At 33.5% G+C, this 25892-nt stretch overlaps 3 protein-coding genes across 4 annotated transcripts; all 3 read right to left on the bottom strand.

The window, feature by feature from the left end:
* Positions 1 to 401: 401 nt before the first annotated feature.
* On the bottom strand, positions 402 to 5448 carry LOC129874205 (phospho-N-acetylmuramoyl-pentapeptide-transferase homolog). Of its 2 annotated transcripts, XM_055949456.1 has the most exons (8): positions 5109 to 5448; positions 4926 to 5000; positions 3940 to 4157; positions 3304 to 3751; positions 3146 to 3210; positions 2264 to 2457; positions 1844 to 2052; positions 402 to 857 (listed from the first exon to the last, which is right to left on the bottom strand). In XM_055949456.1, exons 1-8 carry the CDS (start codon positions 5283 to 5285, stop codon positions 675 to 677), a joined length of 1569 nt encoding a protein of 522 aa, XP_055805431.1. In that variant the 5' UTR covers positions 5286 to 5448; the 3' UTR covers positions 402 to 674. The 2 variants fall into 2 exon arrangements, with proteins under 2 accessions (XP_055805431.1, XP_055805432.1); XM_055949457.1 differs by lacking the exon at positions 4926 to 5000.
* Positions 5449 to 7022: 1574 nt separating this feature from the next.
* On the bottom strand, positions 7023 to 12490 carry LOC129872858 (la-related protein 6A). The gene is made up of 11 exons (XM_055947797.1): positions 12127 to 12490; positions 10899 to 10980; positions 10599 to 10693; positions 10399 to 10470; positions 10235 to 10314; positions 10058 to 10142; positions 9741 to 9788; positions 9584 to 9649; positions 9355 to 9489; positions 7466 to 7589; positions 7023 to 7378 (listed from the first exon to the last, which is right to left on the bottom strand). Exons 1-11 carry the CDS (start codon positions 12331 to 12333, stop codon positions 7251 to 7253), a joined length of 1122 nt encoding a protein of 373 aa, XP_055803772.1. The 5' UTR covers positions 12334 to 12490; the 3' UTR covers positions 7023 to 7250.
* Positions 12491 to 14528: 2038 nt separating this feature from the next.
* Positions 14529 to 17793, bottom strand: LOC129873215 (protein DUF642 L-GALACTONO-1,4-LACTONE-RESPONSIVE GENE 2). Its single transcript, XM_055948260.1, has 3 exons — positions 17593 to 17793; positions 15640 to 16140; positions 14529 to 15408 (listed from the first exon to the last, which is right to left on the bottom strand). The coding sequence occupies exons 1-3, from the start codon at positions 17684 to 17686 to the stop codon at positions 14825 to 14827; spliced, it is 1179 nt and encodes a 392-aa protein (XP_055804235.1). The 5' UTR covers positions 17687 to 17793; the 3' UTR covers positions 14529 to 14824.
* Between the last annotated feature and the right edge of the window lie 8099 nt (positions 17794 to 25892).

Raw genomic sequence — 25892 nt, 5'->3', positions numbered from 1 at the left:
GAAATAGAGAAGTTGTTCCTTATTGACCCTTGACAACCCTCCTCTTTTGTTTAAATTTGTAACCGACAATATAAATAAACTCATACTGGCGGAGTTTCTAACACTAAAAGGAAACTAATATTGATTAACCTCTCCATTTTATGCTAGTGATGACGGGTGAAATTAGCTTGGGTCATAGTGTAAAAAAAAAAAGGGCAGCCCGGTGCACTTAAGCTCCCGCTATGCGCAGGGTCCGGGGAAGGGCCCGACCACAAGGGTCTATTGTACGCAGCCTTACCTTACATTAAGGTTCTTAAATAGTGGAACTAAACTGAAAATCATTTTAAGATAGAAAGTGGAATGGAAGACATAACAAAACCTTCTGTTTATTTAATTTACTAAAAAAATTCAAATCCCGAATATGTTAAACAGTAATATATTCACAACAATGAAGACATGAGGATAATTTAAAGATTCCCAAATATTTGGATAATTACTATTCAACGCTAATTAGGTCACAGAGGCCGACCAAAATTACTACATATAAAAGAGAAAAAGAAAAAAAAAAACAGTTTCCTCAATCTATTCTCTCTGTTTGAAGGTAAAAGAGAAAATTTGCAGGAAGTAACTCCGATTTGTCAACTATGCAGTCAGAAATTTTAAAAGCAGTCACAAAGATGCTCCATGACTTGTGGTTATACTGAAGTCAGTCCCACATATCCGGCACTCAAGGCTAAAATGCAAGAAAAAGCATATGCAGCAGCAACAATGACAGGTTCTTTAACTCCGCATAATTCAAGGTGATGATGTAATGGTGCCATTCGAAACAAGCGGTGTCCAGTTCCTAGGAAATATTTTGTTGTCTTGAATAAGGAAACCTGAGACAGAGGTAAGTCTCTGTCAGTTGAATCTAAAAAGTGCAAGCATATCAATGGAGATAATTGGATACAAGCTTCTTAAGAAATAGGTGAGAACAATCAAGTCACAGAGGTTGTATATGCAAGTAGACATTAATTTCATTTTCACATATATGCCATGCTTATAGAAACAGCAAAAAACTCAACCTCAATTCGGGTCCAAGAACAAGGAATACAATCAACCTTAGCCGAACTTATTAGAGTGAAGAAGGCAGTTTTGATTAGTTAATTACATTTGCACAGTGAAAGATCCTTAATCAAATCAATAAGCAAATTTAAGTAGAGTGATGCAAACTTCTCAAATTATGGAAAACACATTTGTTTCTCTTGTATTAAGGACAACTTAAGCAAAAGTAGATTAAGGGAATTGAAAAGGGCATAATTCATATTTCTTTTAAATTCTCTCCTTAATTCCCTCCATGAATATATTTCTGAAGAGAAGCACACACATGGATGATCAGGAGAAACCAAAGTAAGAAACTTAAGTTGCATTGGTAGGTAGGTTGACAGAGAGGGAAGGGGAACTGACCACAGTACTAGAAGTTCAAAATAAAGATGAAGGGGCTAAAGGGAGCAATGAATTCCTCTTCCAAATTCTCAAACACTGACACAAGTAGACTATAGAAGCATCTCTATATTACATAGTTCGATCAAGAAATCTAGAAAGGATAAAGTCACCAACAACAACATACAGTGTAATTCCACAGATGGGGTCTAGGCCCTGGGGAGGGGAGAGTGTATGTAGACCTTACCCCTACCTTGTGGGGATAGAACAGTTGTTTCCGGAAGACCTCGGCTCAAGTAACGCATACCAAAGCAAAGTATAAAGTTACCAAAATGAGAATATCTAAGAATATCATATTTGCAAACAAACTAATAATCATCCAGAACTTTTGAGATAGAAAATTATCCATGGTTAAAGGATTATAGAACAGTTAACAAGAAACCTGCAGTATAACTGATAGCGCTTCCAGGACAAAAACACCAGATGAGATGAACAATGGAAAGAACATCCCTGTACAAGCAGCCATAGAAGCTAGTGCACCCCCTAAGGCTAAAGCTCCTGTATCACCCATAAATATTGATGCTTTGTACCGGTTGTGCAGAAGAAAACCTGCACAGGCTCCTGCCATAGATGCTCCAAATATGGAAAGCTCTGTTTTGGAAGCAGAAACCCATACTCAGCAAGAATCATGAACATTCAAAAATGCAAGTTTCAAGACACTGCTTCTCTAAGAAATTAAAATGAAATCAACTTTTTTCATCACAAAGAATTTTAACAAACAATATCGAACTAAGTAAGACAACGTAGTCAGTACACTTGAATTGCAATGACCACCACAAGGATCAATAGTTCACGCACTGACCAGAACATATAGGAAGCACTGCTATCGACATTGCAATGAACGCCAATGTGGCTGTTCCTCCAGCCAATCCATCGAGACCATCAGTAAGATTAATTCCATTAGCCATGGAAACAAAGCAAAATGAAGTTAAAATAGGATAGAGTCTTCCAAGGCATATGAGCCCAAGAGGTGCGGGTAGGGGAACCACTGTTTTCCTGCATGCACACAGAAGATATGAACCTTAAGTGATACGGAACCATTTTTTATGCATATACCACATTAAATTTAATAACTAGCTGAGAAAGAACAGATTTTTGTCACTATATACAGGAAGCATGTTTGCATCTTCAGTAGCAGTATATCCAAGTGAACTCTAACATTCAAGCAAGGCTTCATAGGCTTTGAATTCTTTATTCGTTCTTATTTTTGTATTCAACACTCGAACTGTAATTTTTCAGAAGATGTGCAAGAAACTGCTCTATAAAAAAGAATGAAGATTAGTGATGTATCTAAAACATCCAGCATTTGCATATGCTGCTAGGAAGTTATCAAGATCATTTACTCCTGTCATCCTTTTTTTTTTGGATAAGTAACTCCTGTCATTCTTATATCCCCTGAGTTTGTTGCAACCTTAAGTTAGAGAGTTTTTAATCCAACTACGGAATGCTACAAAATCCAAAATGCAGCATTGACCAATTAGAAAATTCAGGATACAAATTTGTTAGGACCAAAGGCAAATTAGGACTAATCCAGTTCATTTAGAAACATCAATTTGAAGAATGAGAATAAATGAGCTTAAATCTTGTTGATATACTGAATAAGAAAGACTAGTTGTCAATATAAGATAGATTTGTGAGTTACCATCATAAAAAGGTTGATGAAATTAGTTACAAGAATGTATACATGCTGTAGGGTGATGATATGTCCGACGCATACAGCCAAAAGGAGAAAAATGTCCCAGCAGCTACCTGTGTGCCAGAGAGGAGTACCGTCAACTCCAGAGAAACATGAAGCAAACGTATGATTTGCAAAAAGTACAAAAAAAGGAAAAGAAGGCTCACCTCCAATATGATTCGAAATCGAGCGGATAAGCCAACATTATTGTTCCTCATACTTATCAAATCATCAAGTAATCCAATTGCTGCAAAAGTTAAAGTTGCTGCAGATGCTCCGAGAACTTCCAGAGAAGAAAACCCAACAATAAATTCAGCAACAATTACTCCAATTGGGATAAAATACAATCCTCCCATTGTAGCAGTTCCTTTCTTACTAGAGTGCCGAGCAGGCCCCTCCTTCCTGATTACAGAGTGGAGTTTTAAACTACGAAATAACGGGACACAGACATAACCTACACAAGACACTGCCACTGCGGAGATGAGAAAGGGACGCATCAGGTAAAGTGGAGCCAGGGGCAATCTAACAATTTTCCATGCACAACAATCCACAAGGGACAGAAGCACCGTCGAGAACATTATGAGACCTATGTTGTTTAGAATGCCATATTTTGTCCTGCATATATGGGTTTGAAAGGCGCTTAGAGAATGGAGAAATTACCAAAAACAACCTCCCCAGAGTAATGCTAAACACACAATCTTCATTCCATTAAGTTCATCAGTCCAATAATTTAATAGCAGCAAAGTATAAGGCACATTGAACAGGTATACAGATACCAGTTATACTGGTACAAGTAGATTTACTTTTTTCTCTTGTACGCTCTGCCAAGCATTGTTAGCCGTTGAGTTGTTACGGAGTCGTCAGCAGAATAAAGCTGCTCCTTGGAGGTAGGCAAATCAACATCTGTGATTGGCTGTAGTATAATATCTCCATCACTGTCTTCACCTTCACTTGATGAGAACCTATATTCGATTGCTCCATTATTGTCTCCCCAGTCATGAAATGAAGAGACTCCAACATCCTACATAAGAAAAAAGAAAAACACATATCACACTGAACGAACTAGTATTAGGTTTGTTCCATGGCAGCAAGGGGAAATGGTTATAGTATATGTTGTCCCATTTATACCTTCATTCTTGTGCACCTCTTTCCTGTTGCCTAAATATTTATTTAGCGGTCACTTGACAGGTCCCACTCTAATCTGTGTTAGCAATTAGAATCCTGATATTTCCCATCAAAGAAGAAGTCCGACTGGGCATTGTTTGGTTGCTAAATTTTTTTTAAAAGGTTTTGCTTGAGGAAAATAGTTTCCTATGCAAAACTACTTCTCTTGTTGTCATTATCTACTATGCTCTTCATACTTCATAAACTTGCTCCTATCAACATGAAACAACATTTTCATTCCTTGCTACTTATAATCATCTTCACACCTCTCCTCCCTCCACCAATATGATATTTCACCGACATACGATAGTGGTAAGGTTTGCATATACTCTACCCTCCCTAGACCCTAGTTGTGGGATTCAAGTGGGTATGTTGTTGTTGTATAATGTATAGACTGAAATGACTTTAATTTTTTATTTTCTTAGGTAAAACGTCTTTCATGAAACAACATTTTCTGCTGATGAAATTCTACATCTCACCAAATAGAACAGTTAACCAATAAGTATATCTAAAATTGGAAGGGAAAAAAAAAAGACATTGGTCTATCTTCTCATAGCTAAAGTGAAAAGAGCAGCGATACCAAATAGGAATAGAAAAAAAAAAGTCAAAGGGGACGAAAAATTACATCATCCATTGCTCGAACTTGAAGAATCCTAGGAGGCAAAAAGAACCCATTGCGCGTAGCACTTGATCTACAGATCTTTATCGAAAACAAATTGCAACGAAAAACAAATACAAAAGTCAATTTAATCAATAACCCACTTGAAAGGTACGAAAACAGTATAGTGTTTTCCAAAGACAATATTACCTTCAATGGAAAATGAGAGCTTAATCGGAGATGATGATGATGATTAAAGTTGATCAATAAACGCTGAAATTTCAGATTCAGAGACCCTTTTCGAAATTGAGAAACCCCAAGTCGATAGAAATCAGAATTCAAATCCAAATTTGAAGCACAAGATTTGTGAGATCGGATGACTAACATTTTTCAGGAGCAAAATCTAAGGCTTATCAGATTTACATTAACATCAACTCCATTAAACAAACATATGTATGTAATTAGATTAGATATAGTGGTTTATTTGGTAGAAAGAGAGAAGAGAAGGGAATATACTAAGTTCAAAGAAGAATGCCTAAAGAGGGAAAAACATAAATTCTACACCTGACTTCGAATTCCACGGAAGAAAAGCTTCCTGGAGTGTGGTGGTAACGCTCCACTAAAGCGCGTAAGAAACGAAGAATAAATGTTGTCTTTTTTTTAATTAAAAAAATACGAAGGAAAATGGAGAGACAATTATAAGGCGGAGAAATCGAACATTAACAAAGTAAAAATTCAATTAGCTAATCAATAGAGCTATTAAAAAGAATAATGTAAAAAATAAGAAAAAGAATTACGAGGTAAAAAATCAACCATCACCAACAAAATAAAGTCTAAGTTCAGATAATTAACCAACGGAATATATTTTCCTCGTAAGATGGTCTATTTTGGTGTGATGAGAAAATACGATATTGGATAATTACGTTTTCTTTTTTTCTGGACGGCAAATTATAGATTTTGTTTTTTCATGAATAATTAGGAAATATTGATTGTTACTCTTTCCCTGTCAATTTTATGTGAAGACGACTAGACATGAAACAATTTTTTAAAAATTATGATCCTTAAAACGTTATGATATTTTTATGACAATTTCTTGAAACTATTTATAAATATAGGAATGTTAATTTATAAAACAAAAAAAAAGTTTAAATTGAAATTATCTTAAAACCATGTCAAAAAAATAATAATCTTAAAACCATTTGAAACGTATCTTATATAGTATGTCATTAGTTAGTGCTCAGCATGACCTATGTAAAAGAAGGGACAAGGCCGGCCTATGCATTGCTAAGTCAGATAGGACAGAGGCATAAGGAAAAGAAGTAGTGAGATTAGAATTCAAATTCAGGTGCCAAGGATTCTGCTGGAGCTTCTAAGGAGCCTCAGGGACAACCTTCGTCCATCTACTCATCATCATCAGTTCCAAAAATCTTTCTAAGTCCACAATTGATTTTATGATAGGTGGACATCAACGACAACATATCTAATGTAATTCCACGATTTTGAAAAGAGTAGTGTGTACGCAAATCTCATCTCTATCCCCATTGTAATCCCACAAGTGGAGTCTGGAAGGGATAAGAAGACCTTATCCCTACCTTATAAGGTAGAGAGACTGTTTTTCGATAAATCCCCAATTTATAGTTGGTGAGTGTCAGCTCCAAAAAAACAAAAAAAAATCTACTTTCACAGACCACAAATGGGGACAAATAATAAAACACAAGTATTTTTCTTTTAGTGCTTAAGAGTTGGTAAAGATTAGGTCATTGTTATATTAGGCAACCTTTTTTTTTAGGTAAGGTTGGAAAGGGTGACAGCTTTTCTTAATGGATCAGCAATAACTAAATGTATCTCATCACATTTGTAAGTATATTTAACAACGAAGTTTCCATTATGGATGACATCTTATAGCCTTGTCATCCAAGTCAAAATGAGATACTAAAAGATTGATTTTTGGTGGGATTTTCTCCAGCACATCTGCATCATCAAGGAGGGATTAGTATGGTGTTTTGTTCAGAAAATTGGATTGGACATGTTGAAGTCATTTTAGTAAATCACCTTACCACAATGCAAATTTAGAAAACACCACCTAAGCCGTTAAATCAACTGGACAAACCAATGGAGGCAAAATTGGCACAAAAGTAGTTTTTAACAACATAATGGTACATAGAGCAAATACAACGTTATATACCTCTGTCCCCAGGAACCCTCAATTCTGTAACACAGTAAGTACATTTGCAAATTCGAAGCACTAACCATCGAAATTCATCATCCAAGCATTTTTCACATTGAATACATAACAACTCAATCCTCAAACATAGATTATATTTGCAATAAGACACATTTCACAAAACATCATTAGCTTGGAGATGAAGAAAGAGGTCGGCCTCGTCCCATAGTAAATCCTCTGGTTCCATCAGGCATTCTTGGACCAGGAGGAGGTTTCGACGGTTCAGCCGCATAAATGGAAGTAGTAGTTCCATGACCTGATGATGTTTAAACAAATATCATTAACTTCAAGAGAATATGGAGAAGCAAGAAAGAAAATAAGTGTAGTGTCCTCGGAAAATTACCATGTCCATTTGTGCCACGCTTGTTTCTCCTTCCACGGCCTCGATTTCTGGTTGGCACCCTGGGCCCATTTTTCTCCTTTTGTGCATGCTCCCCAATGGTCTCCTTCGATAGATGGTCACCCTCCTGAAATGCAAAAAATACATATATCAACAATATGCAAGAGATATTGAAAAGGTACTCCACTAATCCTGAAATTTCGCTTTTATTGATCCTCAAGAAACCATGAGCGAACATGGCAGCTAGACGATTTTTGTCAAGTGTACAACATAAGAAGACGGTTCAAGAATGAGTAAAAAGTTGATTGATTTGACATATGAAACAATAGAAAAGAAATTGGACTGACAATAGAGTGATTGGTGTATAACCATATCACGAACTAAAAAGAGAGGCAGCAAACAACAGGGTACTGTTTTAACCTTTTTAGTAGGCAGCAAACAACAGGGTACTGTTTTAACCTTTCTTCTTAACGATGAATATGCTACTCCTTTCCTTTGTTTCCCTTTCCTACCCCCAATCAAACTAGTTTGAACATCTAAACTATTTGTTCACCTTTTCATACTTTGGTTTTTAGAATAATAAAGCCTAAATCCATTTGGCAGACGTGTCTCAGTGTGAAGGAAAACATTTTGGGAGAATACACAACTTCTCCTCTTGATCCGAATTATCAATTACACACTTGACACTTTGCACCTAATATTCCCCAGACCCCAGTACTTGTTCAAAATGTGTCTCACACCACCCGGTGTGGTGACTTGATGGATATAATCAAATGGGAATAAGGGGTTTATACAAGCATTGCAAGTGTTATTTAACCCTACCTCCCTTTGTTCCCCATTATTATTTCCCTCACTTTTTCACTCTTATTTTCAGCATAAAGAGTGATAGCTGTGCCCTGAAATTCAGATATCCTTAATGTTCTTTTTTCCCCTCTCTTCCTCTTTTTTCTCAAAAAAACTTTCAAAGTCATGCCCTAAAATTTTCAACTCAATCCAACCTTTTTCTCTCTCAAACCTTGATGAGGTAATGGAAAAAAACCATAGACGTTGATTGCACAGAAAAAATGGAGAGGATAAAGCTTTTGGTTTTGTCAGTTGTGGGCTTGTGGCATTTCCTGCTGGGCTCTTTCTTGGATTTCACAGACTAAGCTTTTGGTCAAGTATATTGTGAATGAAAATAGTATTAAAACCAAGAAGAGTTAGAGGTGTTTGTCGGATTTTCTATAATGGATGTGAGTGATGTACGAGTAGACGAGATGAAATATGAATTTTGTCTCATCGATGAAAGAGTGAATAGTGAGGAAAAGAGGGAAGAAGGGTCATGTAAAGGTGAAGTGCACTGGTGGTGTGAGAACATGATTTTGGGTTCCTATGGTTGTTCAAGGTATGATAATGATTGAGGGAGATGGACTGTTTCCGAATATGCTTTTTGGTGAGCTCCTCTAGGAAGAATCTTCGAGAGGAGCAAGGGTGGAGTTATGTTTCATGGAAAATGGGTCCAAACTGAGGTGGACTCTATATGTGGCAGTTGCCATATGTGAAGGAATGGAAGATGAATGAGAATATTTTCTCTTGGGGAATAAGAAATTCTGAATTTTGCTCCAGCCATAACAACATACAAGAAGGTTCTTTAATTATTGTATTGACTTTCAACAACTTCCTGACTTCCAGTCATAAGTTTTCATCAACTTTTTTCTTCTTTTATTTTCCACTTCACCCTATTTCTTAAGGTATGTTAATTAAAAATAGGAAAATATCCATAATAAAGCATTCATCCTTTGTCTCTCCACACCTTACTCTTCTGTTTTCTAGCCACTAACACAAATATACTACTATTAAGCAGAGCTATATTTAGACATAAATCTAAAAGTTGCAAAGTTATAATGATTAACCTCTTCGTCTTGTGAATCAATACGATGCTCACTTGAATTGTTTTCCTCATTAACTGCCAGATCAGATGCTTGGATATTGTTATTCCTATCAGAATCTGGATCTCTCCAGCCTTTCTTACTTTGGCCAGGCTTGGTCTGAAGAGTTAACATAACATGTTATACAGCATACACCAATGACAATATTATTCAGTGTATAGAGGAAATAAGATGAGGAGACAAAACAAATTACTGTTTTCTTGAGAAGCTTGACTCGCAACCCAAATCTCCAATCCTGTTCATCATTCAAAATGGTCACCTGAATAGCCACCAACAAAATGAACATCATCAGATTTTATGAAATGACACAGCCAAAATGAACTAGAATAGGAACTTTGATTCACACTCACAGCTTTTTCAGCAGCTTCTACTGTGTTATATTCCACGAGAGCATGCAACTACAATAATCAAAAAAAAAAAATGTCCAAAGCATGCATGAAGAAATAACATAATGCTACCACTTCAAAACTTCTCATATATCCTTCAATGTGAGTAGATACAAACACACAAACAGCATGGCCAGTTGGACCCTAAACGTGATGATATTTCTCATGAACAACTAGGAAAACTAAAATTCTAAATGTAGGTCAACTGTTTTGAGACCCATCCCATGCTTCACACTAGTCAGGTCTTCAGATGCTCTGTCGTAGAATCAGTAATTACATACCTTACCACTGAGAAGCTTCTCTGCAGTTGTGCATTTTCTGGGATCTCTTTCAGTGTGTGGATCACGGATGGTAATATGCTTTACACTAGAAGTTCAAAATAATTCAAAACCGTTGTTTCTAGTTAAATATAACGATCAAAAAGAAAATAGTGTGAGAACAAAGAAAAAGTAGCATACTTTCCAGCCTGGCCAAATATGCTCCGAAGGTTATCCACGGAATGATCCTCAGGTAAATTTTCCACCAATACAGTACAAACCTAGAACATGGTAAGTAGAAGAATAACTTCATCCCAACTATAGTCTAGATTATACTTATTGAGTACCATTAGAAGTAGCAGTACCTTGGGATCTTTAATCTCACTTAATGGAAGAGGATGAAGTCGCTTCACCTTTCTCCCATCACGACTTACAACCTCCAGAATAAGAAAAAAAGAATAAAGAGAATGAAATACATAACCTAGGAATATTTGCATAAAGACAAAGGGATTAAAAGGAGTATGAAGCAATATTCTTTATAGCCAACAAGAAGAATTAAACTTACAAGAAGAGAAGATTCCCCAAGTGCAGCTGCTATTATTGATGTCTCCTTTGTAAGCTTCTTGACTTTTCTAAAAGAAGCAATTACTTTCACAGGGACTGCAAGATAGAGCACTCAGTTGAGATTTTAAGACATAAAGAAGGTAGTGGAGTGCATCAGTATAGGGGAGATGCTAGAGGATACAAAACATATAGCCCCCAAAAGAGTTACAAGAATAAGTGAACATAGAGAGGGAGTAGGAAAGCAATATGAAGCCAGTACAAGAACCTTCCTAATCATTAATAAATAAGCTCCAATACTTACCAAACCCTTCCTTGTCTCTAGTCACATACTTCAACAGAAACTTGTCAGTAGGTAAGTTTTCGTCGCTGAAGTAATACTCAACCTGCAAGAGGCAGAATTTCAGCTACATGCTTTGTTCTGTCAATTTTTCATTTAAATTTAAGAACTGGATAGTGGTCGTTAGCAAAAACTGTCATTTAGTAAAAATTATATGCTACAGATTTTACTACTAATACTTAGCCACCAAGACAAAGTAAGGGGGGTTAAGGTCACTGTATACCCACGCCCTCCCCATATCCCACTTGTGGGATCTCACTGGCATGTTGTTGTGGTTGTATTTAGACACTAAGACAGAGAAGCAAAGCTATAGCTACCAAGGACTAGTAAAAGGCTAGAGTTATCAAAGGTAAACTCTAATATCTGAAGGTTATGTACATAGCAAAATGCTGTTATGAGAATACAATGTATGTATGTGAGAAACAAATGCTCATTAACCAAGTCTATACAACTTCACTTAAGGAAAGTTTTCTGAAAGAAAAAGTGAAATCATGCATTTGCCATCCATTCTGATAGATGCAGAAGATCTTTGACAGGTACCACATTAAAGTCCAGAAAACATCATGCTATAATTAAAGTTCCTTTGCAAGTTTCAGCAAGATATTGCAACTACAATAAATGAACAAGTTAAAAAAATTAATTTTTTTCTCAAGTTCTATTCATTATAATTAAGAACCATTGGAAGAACTTGTTATGAACATCCAATGATAAAGAAATAAAATTAAAATCGGATTTTGTTTACTATAATCAAACAGGGATCTCAGAACATATGAAGCAACTCCCATTTATACCTCCACCCCTTCTAACATATATAGCAAACATTTCTAACTTTTAAATATTAATCAACTAATTCAAGAACCCCCCCAACTTAGCAAAACAACAAGAATTGCACCCAATTCACATACTGACCTAACACATCAATCCAATTGAAAATTTACTGTAGCATTCTACAGGAAACCCCACTTGTGGGGTTTCTCTGGGTTTGTTGTTGTTGTTGTATACCTACAGTCAAGCAAATTTCCCATCCAATCCAATTGCACACCATCATCTATCTCACTAAACTTCACTCAAAAAATTGACCTTTTTAGCATATAACCCTAGAACTCAATAAAAACCCAAGAACGAAAAAACCCAGTACATCAATGATTGAGATAAACCAAACCCATTAGAAAAAACAAATAAAAAAACGAACCTGCTTGACGATCTTGTTGCAAAGATCATCGGTGAGTACAGTATCGGTGACTTGGGCATGGAGTTGATCAGACGGCTGAGAAAGATCGTCAATGAAGTGAGACTCCGGCGATCCAATAGGTGAAAAATCTGGATGATCATCATCATGGGGCGGAGACGAAGCGGTTTGGGAAGGTATTGGAACTACTCCTCCACCGTCTTCTTCCATTATTTTTTTTGTTAATAAGGAGAGGGAGGAGAGAAGATATGGAAAACTGTAAGGTCAAAGAAAAAAACCCATTATTTTCTTTCCTTTTTTTCCTCTTCTTCTTCCTCCTTATTCTTCTTCTTCTTCTTCTCTTCTGATCTTTCGAAAAAGTTTTACTGGAAATAGGCAAGTATATATAGGAAATATCAAAAGCAAAAATATATATTTAGTCCATTTTAGTCAATTTAGTCCAGCTTTCAATTATTTCCTATAAAAAATAATTATAATAGAAGTAATAATTTAAGATGTTAATATTACTAATTATTGCACTATTAATTTCTCTGTTTTAATCCCTACAGTATTAATTCTTATATAGAGTAACTTATATTTTTCGTCTCAAGTTACATTAGGTAATGATAACATTTCTTACAATTTATTACAATATTATTACTTCTCATATGTCGAGTGTTTAGTATAAATTCTTTTAACATACAGAATAATATAAAATAAATTACAGATGATTAATTTATATGTACTAATGCATGGTACACTATAACAAATAAATTTATCGGCAATAAATTACAATTATATTATATTTAGCGTTAATAATAAATACAAATATTTATAACCAACACTTTATAAATATCGTTCAAGACTTTAATGACTCTTGATGAATGACATTAACTCAATTATCCCTAAATATTTTTACGGTAATTTATAGCTTAAAGAAACATCTATTACCATTAAATATATCTTTTATTTAGTGGTAGGTCATAATTTGTATACGACTTCGGTGAAAAATTATCGTACTAATACTGAGGTAGGTTTCAATATACCACATTATCATTTATTTTTATTCGCTAGACGCTGGAGTTTAGAACTTCGATTCGGTGGATTAAATATATTCAATAAAGACAGAACTCCTAATGGGTGTGAGGTAGATAGTTGATCCAATACAAATATTAATGACTAATTTCATAGCTCAAATTCATGACTATAGGTCACACGGGGATAATTTTATCGTGGCTCCAATACACTCCTTCGAAAAAAGAAAGAAAAAAAAAGAAACACCATGGAACTATTAATATGATTTTACCCATAGAGACAAGTATACTGTACATCATATGGATTACATAAAACGAGTCTGCAGAATCAGCTCTTTCAATTAACAAGAAAATAAATTAACTCCATGAAGTACAATACAATATTTCCGATTTAAGAATCATCATTTCACCTCACAGATGCAAAACAATTAAATTTATTAGGCAGTTGGTGAGTGCAATCAATGCAAAATATAAAGAAGTAATAATACTTTCGGTTTTGGCTCTTGGAAAACATGAGATCACATCAAACTCTAGGTTTATGTCGAGCAACTTCGTCCTCAACTCCTTGAAATCTTTCTCTAGACCAATGATTTTCGATTCATCCACATGTAGGAAAGAGCTTCTCTGATCGAAAGTACTCATGAAAATTTCATCTTTATTATTGTTGCTTGAATCTGTGATGTTATATGTCACCCGGGCACGATCAATGTCTGAAACTTTTCTAGTCTTAATCTCTTCAACCCGAGCAACCAACTTATGGGTGGTTTGGCTATAACATGAGAAAATCCGAGGAGCTTTTTTGAGACATTGAAGCCTCCACTCTCCCTCGGGATGACATGCTATTTCACAGAGATGAGTGTTGAGAACAATTTCAACATTCTTGGCAAGATGTTGAATATCATTTATCAAGTTTGCTACTCTCTGACTTGTTATTTGCTTGGCCTCTACATCCGCTATGTAGGATCTCATGTGTCTCTTCTCTGTTTCAATCCAACCGATGTTTTCCTGCAAGGATGAGGCTGAAGATACTTCATTAAACAGTGCATTGCTGGATATGTCAATTGCCTTCTTGATGACTGCTGCGAGAGCAATTTCAGCCATGGACAAGGCTGATCATCAGCTTCCACAATAAACCAAGACTCATGAAGACTTCCAAGTCATAAGCATCCAACAAAGTTATAGTAGGTATTAGTCATTAGTCATTCATGTTACTAACTATTAGTCAACAACAACATACCCAATGTAATCACACAAGTGTAATCTGAAAAGAGTTGAATGTACGTAAACCATACTTCTAACTTTGCAAGATAGAAAGGTTGTTTCCGATAGTTATACTAGGTATTAGTCATACATCATAAATTTGATAATTTCAGATCTGCAAACAGAGCCAAGTGAGAAATAGCATTGTAGTAGTATTATTATTTGTCATAGCACCACACAAGATAATAGTGTGAAGGATCCCAAGATTACTGAACCTTAACAAATTGAAAGCACCTTGAAATTTTGATTGCAAAATACTAAGACATACTACATTGACATGAGAAGACATACATACCTTCTATTTAATACAGCAAGCCTTTTTTTTCCTTTTTTCTTTTTTATACCAGGGGCGTCCGATTCTGGACCTCCCTGCTGTGGTACTACATTGGACACCCATATAAGTTGAGTGGAACAGAAAGCTATTCAGATTAACCCAAAAGTAATACTAACAACCAAAACATAAACCCAAACCCGAAAATCTTGAGTCTGCTAGACCCTGATAGTTCAACCCTCACATCATCCACAACAGGTCCACAAAGAGAGCTCATATCATCACTTCTTGTATTGTAATAGATACTATAGAATGCGACACGTGTCCTGTCCGCCTTGGCTGTGAAATTCAGGTTAGCATTCTGAAATGAAGAATTGGAATTGGGAGTGTAATGGATGTTTTGGGCCTGATCACCAGCAAAGGCCATGATTGCTAGTGGTTCCTTGCATGAATCCCCTGCATGGCCCAACAAAAATGTCAATCTGTATGGCTTGTTGGGCTTGGTTTCAACCATCTGGGATATAATGCCTTCTTTTCCTGAAAGCAATTCTATAGCTCTTTTCCCTTCTGGAACTGTGAAGTGATATGTATCGATGTATCGAACTGCTCGATTTGATTCAACTATCCAACCAGGAAGTGATGATGTTTCCTCGTCGAGGTTAGTCGGAAGCAGAACACCAAGAGAAGCGTTCCTAAACATCCATGGACCTTCTTCAAAGTCTCCATTAAGTACTGCATTATCTGTTCCAATAACCAATTTAAGGAAGAATTTAACAATAAGCTTTTATAACTACAGGAATGTTGTGAATGTCATGATAGGTTTATATCATACGGTTTCAAAAGTATTGCAATTTTTTCCTAATACGATATGATCAATCAAATTATGTCGAAACTATTAAAATAAAAACTTGAGAGAATCTTTGACCAAAACAGCTGGAAATGGGGCCAATAAAGAAACAGAAGTGACCTTACCTTTTGACTTATCTGGACCGAAAAGCTTCTTGATAGCAATATCATCGATAATGGGTCCACAAGTAGGGTCATCTTCCATGCCAGGATTTGTAAAAACGACCCGCGCGTCATCTTCCTCAGCCTGAAAGGCCCACGCGTAGGAATCCCAGCCTTGAACATTATACAGAGTCTGAAGATCAATGGTCTGTGATGCTGGAGGAACTGAAACGTTCAGGGACTCTAGCTGGGCGCACGTGCGAGCCGCGCTGAAAGTGATTGAGTAAATGGAGCCTTTCTCTACTTTGAGCTCTTGGCTTATCTCGGCGTCGTTTCCGAGCCGAACTGCGTGTCTACCTTGTGGTACGATGAGGATCATCCCACCTTGTTTTTGCCCTGATTCCACTACCTCTACGGTGCCGTTTGATTTCCAGCTCGGGATTTCGGTTGGCCCGTCGGAGTACCCGTCGCCGGAAGAGAAACCGCCTGACGGAGGTGTCTCAAAATTACCGTTAACTAACGGACCTGCAAAACACAAGGTTGGATTGATAATTAAGTAACGATGTGTGTGCTACAAATGTACACTTCACTAAGAATTTAATTAACAATGTTTTCACTTAGGTAATAACACTTGAGCTAACAATCCTTCAAAAATAATCTCTAAATAAAAATTTAGAAATACGATATGTGTACGGTAACTCGTAGTTAGACCAATAATATGTTTGTTGTGTGTTTGTTTCACTGGGTCAGAATCAACTCGTTGGAGTTATGATTTAGCTGTCTTAGTTTCTCAATTGCCTCCAATGAGTTAAGTCTTTTTTAAAGAATCTTGAACTAGTTTTTGAAATTTGAAATCAAAATCCATTATCTTAACACCTACATACACATTAAAAATATTTTTGTACGAATAATTATGTGAAAGAAAAAGTAAAAATTATTGAGCCTACTTGAAAGTCGTACCAAAAGATAATGTATTAAATGAAGGAACATTTCAACTACAGTTCACATGGCGGGGTAAAATTCTTTGACAAATATGGTGATGGTATGAAAGGAATATTTATCTAATTAAATACTATGGGTAGTAACTCTGTAGGGCCTAAAATGTAACTTGAGTGATTTATGATTTTTTTCTTTTTTTATCTCTCACTATAAATAAACTTTTATACTAATGAATTCCTACAAATTTGATTTGTTGTACTAAATGTAATATAAAAAAGCGATATTAAATAAAATGTAGTATTAGAATAAGAAATGTATTAATACTATTAATATAATGAATTACTGTGTATAAAATAATTGTACTTGCTAAATAATAGTATCAAAATTAATACAAAATTACTTTCTCTCATACCTTCCCCAAACAAACCCCTGCATAGTCATGATTCTTACAGGGTGTCGCAGTAACACCTCATGAATATCAACATCAACAACATCATTACTTAATTAAATGCAACATTTACTTTACTCCATTTATAACTTAACTTTGAGATTAAAAAAATGTATTGTACTTAACAATAGTAGTATTTTCATTTGTTAATTAATTTTGTTTCAAACGGAGATAACAAAATATAACAGATGCTAATTTCATTCACTTTTACTTTATATATTTGATGTTGGATACTTATTAAGAAAATAATAATTAATACGTAATTAATATTAAGAATAATACATAAATATATATATTAAAAATAACAAGTAAAAATAAAAATATATTTTGAAATAATCGACAAATAAGAAGGAACATCGGGAGTATATTGTTTGTGATTTAAATGTTCCTACATATGTCGAGTCCCAAAATGATTATACGCTTTAATTAGCCTACATTTGAAGCTAAATATGAAGAGAGGAGAAATTATTTAGCAGATCTCATACCAAGCAAACATCAAAGTTAAGAAAAAAAAAGTAAAATAGTTTGGTGTGTAGCTTCAAAGTAGGAAATCAAATGGTAAAATTGAAAGAGAAGAGAAGAAAGCATACCATCTTGAACTTGTCCAGCAGCAGAGCAAGCAAGCAGAAAAAGAAATGTGGTGACCCATTTGCATTTTGTTGATCTGCTCCGACCTATTTCCATGGCGACAATCAACAAATTCCCTCTTTTCTTTCTCACAGTGCTCTGAGTGAGTGAAGAAAAGGGGCAAGAGCAAATGTCCTTTTTATCCAAGATTCAAGCTCTTTTTATTTTTCCTTTTCCTTTTCTTGTCGGCCTCGCGCTCTTTTCCGTACTCTGTTTATTTTTATTTTTTCACTTGTAAGTTTCCATTTATATCTTGTTATTTTTGAGAAAGAAATTTTTAATTTTTTCATATTTTATTTTTATTATTAATTATTATTTTTTAAATTATTTTTTAAAATCTAATATTAGACATTAATTAATAGAAATATGAGAAAATATTTATATTAATAATTAGTTTTTAATAGATGTACCAAATTAAATAATAACAAATAAAAATGAACGAAGGTAATTTTTTCTTTTTTCCTTTTCCTTTTTCTTTCGCGTTTCATTTTTTTTCTTTACATCGTTTTCTTCATCAATAGTAAAATTGTTATGAATAGTTTGGTAAAGTCTATTAAAATAATATTAAATAGAGTGTATTAGTAATGTTTAAATTAGTTATGCTTGCATTAATTATACATAGAATATTTTTTAGTCATTGTTTAGTTTAGTGTATTAAAAAATAATATGCATTGCATATAAATATTTACTTACAAAAATATCATCAACAATTATGATAGAAAAGATGTAAAAGAGGTTTTGAGGAATAATTGGGTCTTTAACCGTAATAATGCAAGCATTAAATCTCCTTGCATAACTAATACATGGAAATCCGTGGTATTAGCAATGCAAGACTTAATACACAATAGAATATATATACATGCCTTGAAAAAATGTATCAAATAAGGTACTATTAATATACTTAATTAATGCATGCATTATTTTTTGCTAACACACTCTACCAAACGATCCTTATACTAAATAACTTAATTTAAGACTAAAATTTGAACGTTTGTGGTTGTATTTTGAATGTGTTGGTGTAATATATCACAAAATATAATAAATTACAGTTGAAAATAAAATGACAAAGTTGAATAATAATATATTCAGACTGAAACGCGGATTTCTCGTTCTCTTTAAAAATACTCAAGCTCACTGCGCGTAATCTACATAGATCCAGCAGTATATTTTTTGACTTGTCTCATTCAAGATACAACAGCCCAACAACATGCATAACTCAAACTACTTTGTATTTGTTGTAGAGTTCAAAGCTCCACCTAAAAAACATTTTCCTTCAACATATAATTATTCTCTTTTATATAATGAATATAGTTGAAGATTTCAAATATTCTCTCTGTCTCAACTCTTTCTTTCACTACTACATACTATAATATTTTTTTCAAACTTAACATATTTCATCTGTTTATAGAGGAAGAAGTCTTCCATATAATCAATGATAGAATGAGGGATAGTAATGTGAGTAGATGGATGCGATAGATGTTACACAAGTCATAAGAAACTAATCGTCATATGAGTTACAATAAACTAGTGACTATAAGAGTTACAAAAACTAATAGTGTAAAGTTATCTTTCATCACAATTTATATCCACTAACATATGCATTTAATATTTTATTATTAATAATAAAATGCATATACATCAACAATGAAAATAAAATTTAAGGAAAAAATAGGAGGCTTTTTGAATAGCCTAAAAAAATGGTGTCATGTGAAATAAAATGGAGAAAGTATTATTTAAAGTATCTTTAATAATGCAGTATAATTTTTCAGTTACTTTTGTTTGCTTTTGATTGGGATCAAAGGGGCTAAGGTTTTTTGAGGTCCACTTTAAACAGCTAGCTAATTTACCTTTACGAGTAACTTTATTCTTCTGTTGATCAATGAATGATGAAGGACATATGCTTTTCTTAGTACAATAATAATGGAGTATTAAGAAAAGGTGTTTCTTGAGAGAGACTTTTTGTTAAATTAAGATTCTTCCAACTTCATATTTATTGTGGTCTTTATCCACTAGAGAAATAATCTCCCATCAAAATGACTCGTCTTACATCATTAGACAAAATTTTGATTCAAGAAACCCCAAAAAGATTGTCTTCTTGTGAAACCAACTTTGGCCTACCACGCTCCTCTTGATCCCTCTATCAATGCCAATTTGTGTTGATAATACATGTCATACAGGAAGCAGGCCAGTGGTATGTACAGTAATAAGGATTTGTTTGGACATGATTTAAAATTGAAATTTTATTTGAATATATAAAAAATATATATAAATTTAGACTTAAAATATCTTTTGGGTTGGAAGTGATGCTTATCATCGGAGTAGTTCTCTCTTGTCTACAAAATTTAATTTAGAAAATGTTTAAAGCGTCTATAATTTCTACATACTGTTTTCACCCCCACCCAGTAAGAGCCCATTTGGATGGGTTTATAAGTTGGTCAAATAAATTTATAAGTCATTTTTAGTTTATTGTGGTGTTTGGCTAATGTTAAATTTAAGCCATAAAGTTCTTAAAATCATCCAAAAATGAAAAGTTAGAAATTCTAACTTTTTTTTGAAGTGCTTAAAGATATTTTCTTTGACCATAAAAATTATTTTTATATCCTTTATATTTTAACTAAATTTCCAAAGTATCCTTTTTATTCTTTAATCCTAAAACTCAAAACAATCACTATCTTTCAACTTATTTCGTATCTTTAACTCAACTTGATATGTACATCCATTCATACTTAATTGCCAACATCATTGTCGTTACATCTAATCCCATGACATTTGGTTCGTTTAATTCCTACAGTAAACATAGAGTACTGTATTTTGTCAAAAAGATTTTTTTAAAAAAGATAGCGTAAATGGGACATCTATTTATAAAAAATATAGTGGAGTGATTTCGATTGGAAACAAAAGATACTAAAACAATCACATTACTCCAACAAACTTCATTAGAAAGTGTAAATGGGACATGTATTTATAAAATAATTAACTTAAATAAATATTTTATAGTGGAAGTGATTTTACATTATAAATTACTTTTGATTAAAACAACTTTAGACTTTAAAAATCTTTTAAATCAACTTATTATGGTGTTAACAGCTTTAAGGGTATTTCAGTCATTTTGACAGAAAATAAGTGTTTAACAGCACTTATTTGCCAAGCACATCAACAACTTATTTTCAGCATAAACACTTTTATCCAAACACTCAACTGCTTATTTATAAAAATAACTTTCAACACATAAAAGTTCTAAAAGCACTTCATACTTAAAAGTTATTTTTTTTAAGTCCATCCAAACGGGCTCTAGCTCTCATTTCCACCCTCAGCACTTTTACTTCCTACATTCATTTTTACTTGTCTAATTTTAAAAAATTAAGAGATAATTTTTAGTTAGTTCCTAATTTATTTTTATTGTTAATTATTGTTATTTTTTAAAATATTAAATTTATTATATTCAAAAAATAATATAATAAAATTATTATTCTAATTTATTACTCCTTAGGAGTGTCAAGTCAATTACAAACAAGTAAAATAGACTAAAAGAGTATTTCTTTTATACATACTGAACACAAAAAGTAATCAGAACAAAATCATTTGTCCTCGGAATATTTTCTTTCACGTCCTTAAAAGTATGCAGTTCTTTGATTCAATAATACAAAGTGTTACGTTTAGGAGAGAAAAAAAACACTTTAAAAGTAAATTTTTTTATGTTATTTGTGGGGGTGAAAAATGAATCAACCCATAAAATCTTAATTCATCTAACGCGTTTAGATTTGGGCTTGTTAATATTTTGTATATTTTATTAACTTAACTTATTTTGATATGATTTAGGGCTGCATATCGATCAGTTTGATTTGATTTTGAAGTTTATTGATTTGAATTTTTTAATTATCAATTTATAGACATATCAAAACGCTGTAGAATAATTAAGATATTGACTTTACGGTTATTGATCATTATCGGTTCTTTGACAAATAGGACTTTGCTTAGATGGTTTGGCACGCTTAGCTTTCGATCGAGAAAGACGGGAGTGAAAGCGTATAGAACACCAACACATAGAAAAAGGGCTGAAGAAACCAGTCCATGACTTGACATCGGTAGAATGCTACCTCCAATTCCCTTCCAATTCTCATGTCTTAAGCACGAGAGATTTCTTCCGTTTCATCGATTTTGTCCGGATCCCACCTTTCTTCTGAAAAAAGGGAAGGAGAAGGATCTTCTTCAGTGGATCCCTCTGTTCGAGGAACCCTAGATGCTGTCGGAGTAAAGGATCGTCTTGGAGATTCTCAATGCAGCATGCGCTGAAATCCGCCTAGCTAATTATCGATTTAGCCCTTAAAATTTGATAATAATAATATAAAAAACATTGAAAATCACTTGAAAATAAGGTGACAAACAAAATAAACCATGCATATGAGTTGACAAATTGCGTCTTGCTAAAAAACAAATGTAAAACATTGTATAATAACCAAGAGTTTGAGATAATAAAAAATAAAAGTATAAAAAAATAAACCCTAAGTAAAAGACTTTATATATCGAATGGTAATAAATAAAAAGAAATTAAGTTACTATCGGGTTATCGGTTAACTCATTAAGAAAAACCTTAAACAGTTAAGAATCGATAACTGATAATAAAAAAATTAAAACTATTACCGAAGTCGTTACACCAATAACTCATCACCGATTAATCAATAGCTTTTTTTCAATTCGGTTTATCTATTTAGATTTGGTTTTGAACAGCCCTAATCCGCTTAATTCGGCACATTATAAAATTGGGTTGATATGTAATTTACATTGATTCATAAAAAGCTTTGTTTAATATTTTTAGAAAGATATTTTTTTAATTTAATATATTTTATATAATTGATAATATAAAGAAAAAGATTTATTAGGTACTCAAACAATTTATAAAAAAAAATAAACTTTGAATCTAAAATTTACTAATAAGAATTGGATAAGTTCGATTCCGATTCACTTTTTATAGCTCATTCTAATTCAAATCGCTTCAATTCAATTAATATTGAAGCGGGTAAACTCAATTTTTTAATTTTTTTTGGGGGGTCTCCCAAAGAGAGAACCCCTCCAAAAATCGGGACATGCCACTAATTACAACGCGCATACAATCAACTCAGTTTTTAACTCAATTCATTTTGGTATTTTAAATTATGTTTAATTCACTCATTTAATGTAAAATTCTAAAATTAAAAATAATTTAAAATATAATTTAAAAATATTCTTTATTTTAAAAAATTTCGTGCCAAATTTAAAAACGACAAATAAAATAAAATAAAATATGGGGTAATAGTTGGAATGAATTAAATTACTTTTAACGAAATGGATACAGAGACTAGGGGTTTGTGTTACCCACAAATTCCAAATTTGCAGTGTTCAATGTTCATACAAAGAAAGAAGCATAAAGTACATTCCGCGTTTTTTGATTTTGGTCACCTTATGTGGGACCCAAGACAAGGTAGGGTCACCGCCGAATTTTCGAAATTTGCGAACAGCATCTTAGACAAATGGGAACTTCAATTATTAATTATAAATACTCTATCAATTTATATTATTCACTTTCTTTTTATATATAATTACAGTATTACATAAATATTCATAATTTATTTTAGTTCATAAATTTTAAAAGTCTTTTTTTCTTAAATTTCGTATTGACTAAAAATAAATCCTATAAATTGTGACGGTGGAGTATTACAATTCGGATGATTTGTTTAATGGGTTAAACTTTGGGACTTTTTGTTAAACAAATCATAATTAAGGGACCAGAAAGATAATTGGCACAGCACCCAATGTAATGGCGGGAAATAATTCTATAGTGTCAATAGCAGTCAAAGTTGTGGAACTTTGTAAAAAGCAGCCGAACCCTGCAAATTATAGGAGAAAGACTTTTAGGTGTAGTTTAATCGAATAAATTATTTTGGGATTATAATTTTTTAATTAATTTTTATTTGAAAGATAGCATAAAATAATGTTATATTTGATAGGATAAGGTGAATACTCATGATTTAGTTTAAAGTAAAATTTATACTATATTTCACTGATTGATATAAATTTATTTGCAGCATCAACTAAAATATAAATAAATTTTGTCTATTATATTTTATTTCGACCGAACGATCCCTCAGAGACTTCATTGCTGTAACAAAAAAGCATTACTGCTACTTAAACTGCAAAGAATAATTTTAGATTAAATTGGACAAGTCATTATATTGCTGTCCAAGAGAAAAACAAATACACCTACTGGTGTTCACGGATATTTTTTAATTTGTGCGCCATTCAAGTTTTTTTTTGTTTTTGTTTTTCGGTTGTTGTTCGATATTTATATTGGAATCCGATTAAATTTAAATTCGCGCAAAAAAATCTCACATTAGGGATAATGCGCTCCCTAATAAAATCGACTTTGTACTCAAATGACTCAAATCCGAAACCTCTTGATTAATGATAAAGGAGTCTTTACTACTGCTAGTAATCTATATTGTAAAACGTTGAAACAATAACAATAATTTCTGAAAATAAAAGACAGAAACTAGACAAGAACTGAAAATAAGAACATTATTTGAAAAATTATGTAAGAACAAAAATCAAATCCGTTGAATGCACAGTGTGTCCTTAAGGAAATTATCCTCCTCAACGTGCCCGAGGTTTTTGAAATTTTTTCTCCCAGGATAGAACAATTTACTCATCAAAAATAGCGGTACAACAAATTAAGGTGACTGCGAACCACTCGAAGGCAGTATATCACACGATTTTTTTTAAAAATGCAGAAAAGAAGAAGAAGATATTTGTCAGAAATTTTTCGTAAGGAACAATTTTGAGGATCAACGGAAATATATAGCCTGTTTGCAACTTTTCAGAAAAGAATGCAACCTTTTAGAAAATTCTGTCAGTTCGGTTACAATTAAAGGAAATTTGGTCCAAAAAGATTATCAATAAGGTTATTTGACCGAATCCGAAGTCGAAGTCGAGCGACGACGATGACGGCGCGAGAGGAGACCCTTTTATTGACCCTTTAGCAACATGCAGGAGTGCTTCTACTTTTAAGGAGAAAATATTTTTTCCATCACCTATGTAAGACAACTGCTTAGTTCATAAAGCAAGAGGAAACAACTCATTTTTCCCTTCACTTTTTTTTTCCTCTATTTCTCATTCAACCTATCAATTAAACCCAACAATCTCCCGCATTAATAGCGAATGGCTATAAGATAAAGGAATACACAGATAAGTATGTGATATACAAGCGAAGATTAATTGCATCAAGATAAATAGGTTTTCCTTTGAACTTTCCATAGTGAACTTATATGGGATATACTCGATCAATCAGTAGATGCAATATCTTTGAACCGTTGAACTTTGTTGTATAATTAGACAACATAAGTCATACAATTAACCCTCAACCATCTATGGTTCTCAGAGTTGTGTTCGTTTCAGCCATGAACACCGCCTGGTTTCGTGAATGTATAGAGAATGGGCCTTTACCTTCATTCCCCTTGAAACAACTTATACTTCACACTCACATAGGTAATTTCTAAACGTGTAGTCCTATAAACACACTATTTAGTCATTTTCTGCCAGACTTAGATAATCATTAAGAAAACTTTAATACTTTATTAACTCATTAAAAAGCCTTAAAATTTTATCCTTGTTTCTGAACATTGTCATCATCACGAGAATGGGTTTAGTTATTTAACAATGTTGAACCATCATTCATAACTTTGTTTGATCTCTTTGAACCTAGTTCGTGGATCTCCAGTCTACTAGGTAGAGTTACCGCCATGATGACTTGTCCTAGGCCTTAACCCCATTCCCCTCGATGACTTTTCAACAGCCTCTCTAGATAGGCCTTTTGTAGTGGATCCCATACGTTATCTCTTGACTTTACGTAGTCAATAGTGATAACACTATTAGAGAGTAGTTGTCCAACAGTATTGTGTCGCCGTCGAATGTAATGCAATTTTCTATTATACATAACACTTCCTGCCCTACCTATTACCGCTTGGCTATCACAATGTATACATATAGGTGCCAAAGGTTTGGGCTAAAATGGATTATCTTCTAAGAAATTTCAAAACCATTCAACTTCTTCACCGGTCTTGTCTAAAGCTACAAATTTAGATTCCATTTTAGAGCGGACGATGCATGTCTGTTTTGATGATTTCCAATACACTACTCTTCTACCAACGGTGGTACACATTCGCTTGTGGATTTAACTTCAGATGATCCTGTGATCCAGTTTGCATTACTATATCCCTCAATTACTGTGGGA

The sequence above is a fragment of the Solanum dulcamara genome, chromosome 11 (genome assembly GCF_947179165.1).
Source record: "Solanum dulcamara chromosome 11, daSolDulc1.2, whole genome shotgun sequence".
Lineage (NCBI taxonomy): Eukaryota > Viridiplantae > Streptophyta > Magnoliopsida > Solanales > Solanaceae > Solanum > Solanum dulcamara.
This window is presented reverse-complemented; position numbering and strand designations above follow the sequence as displayed.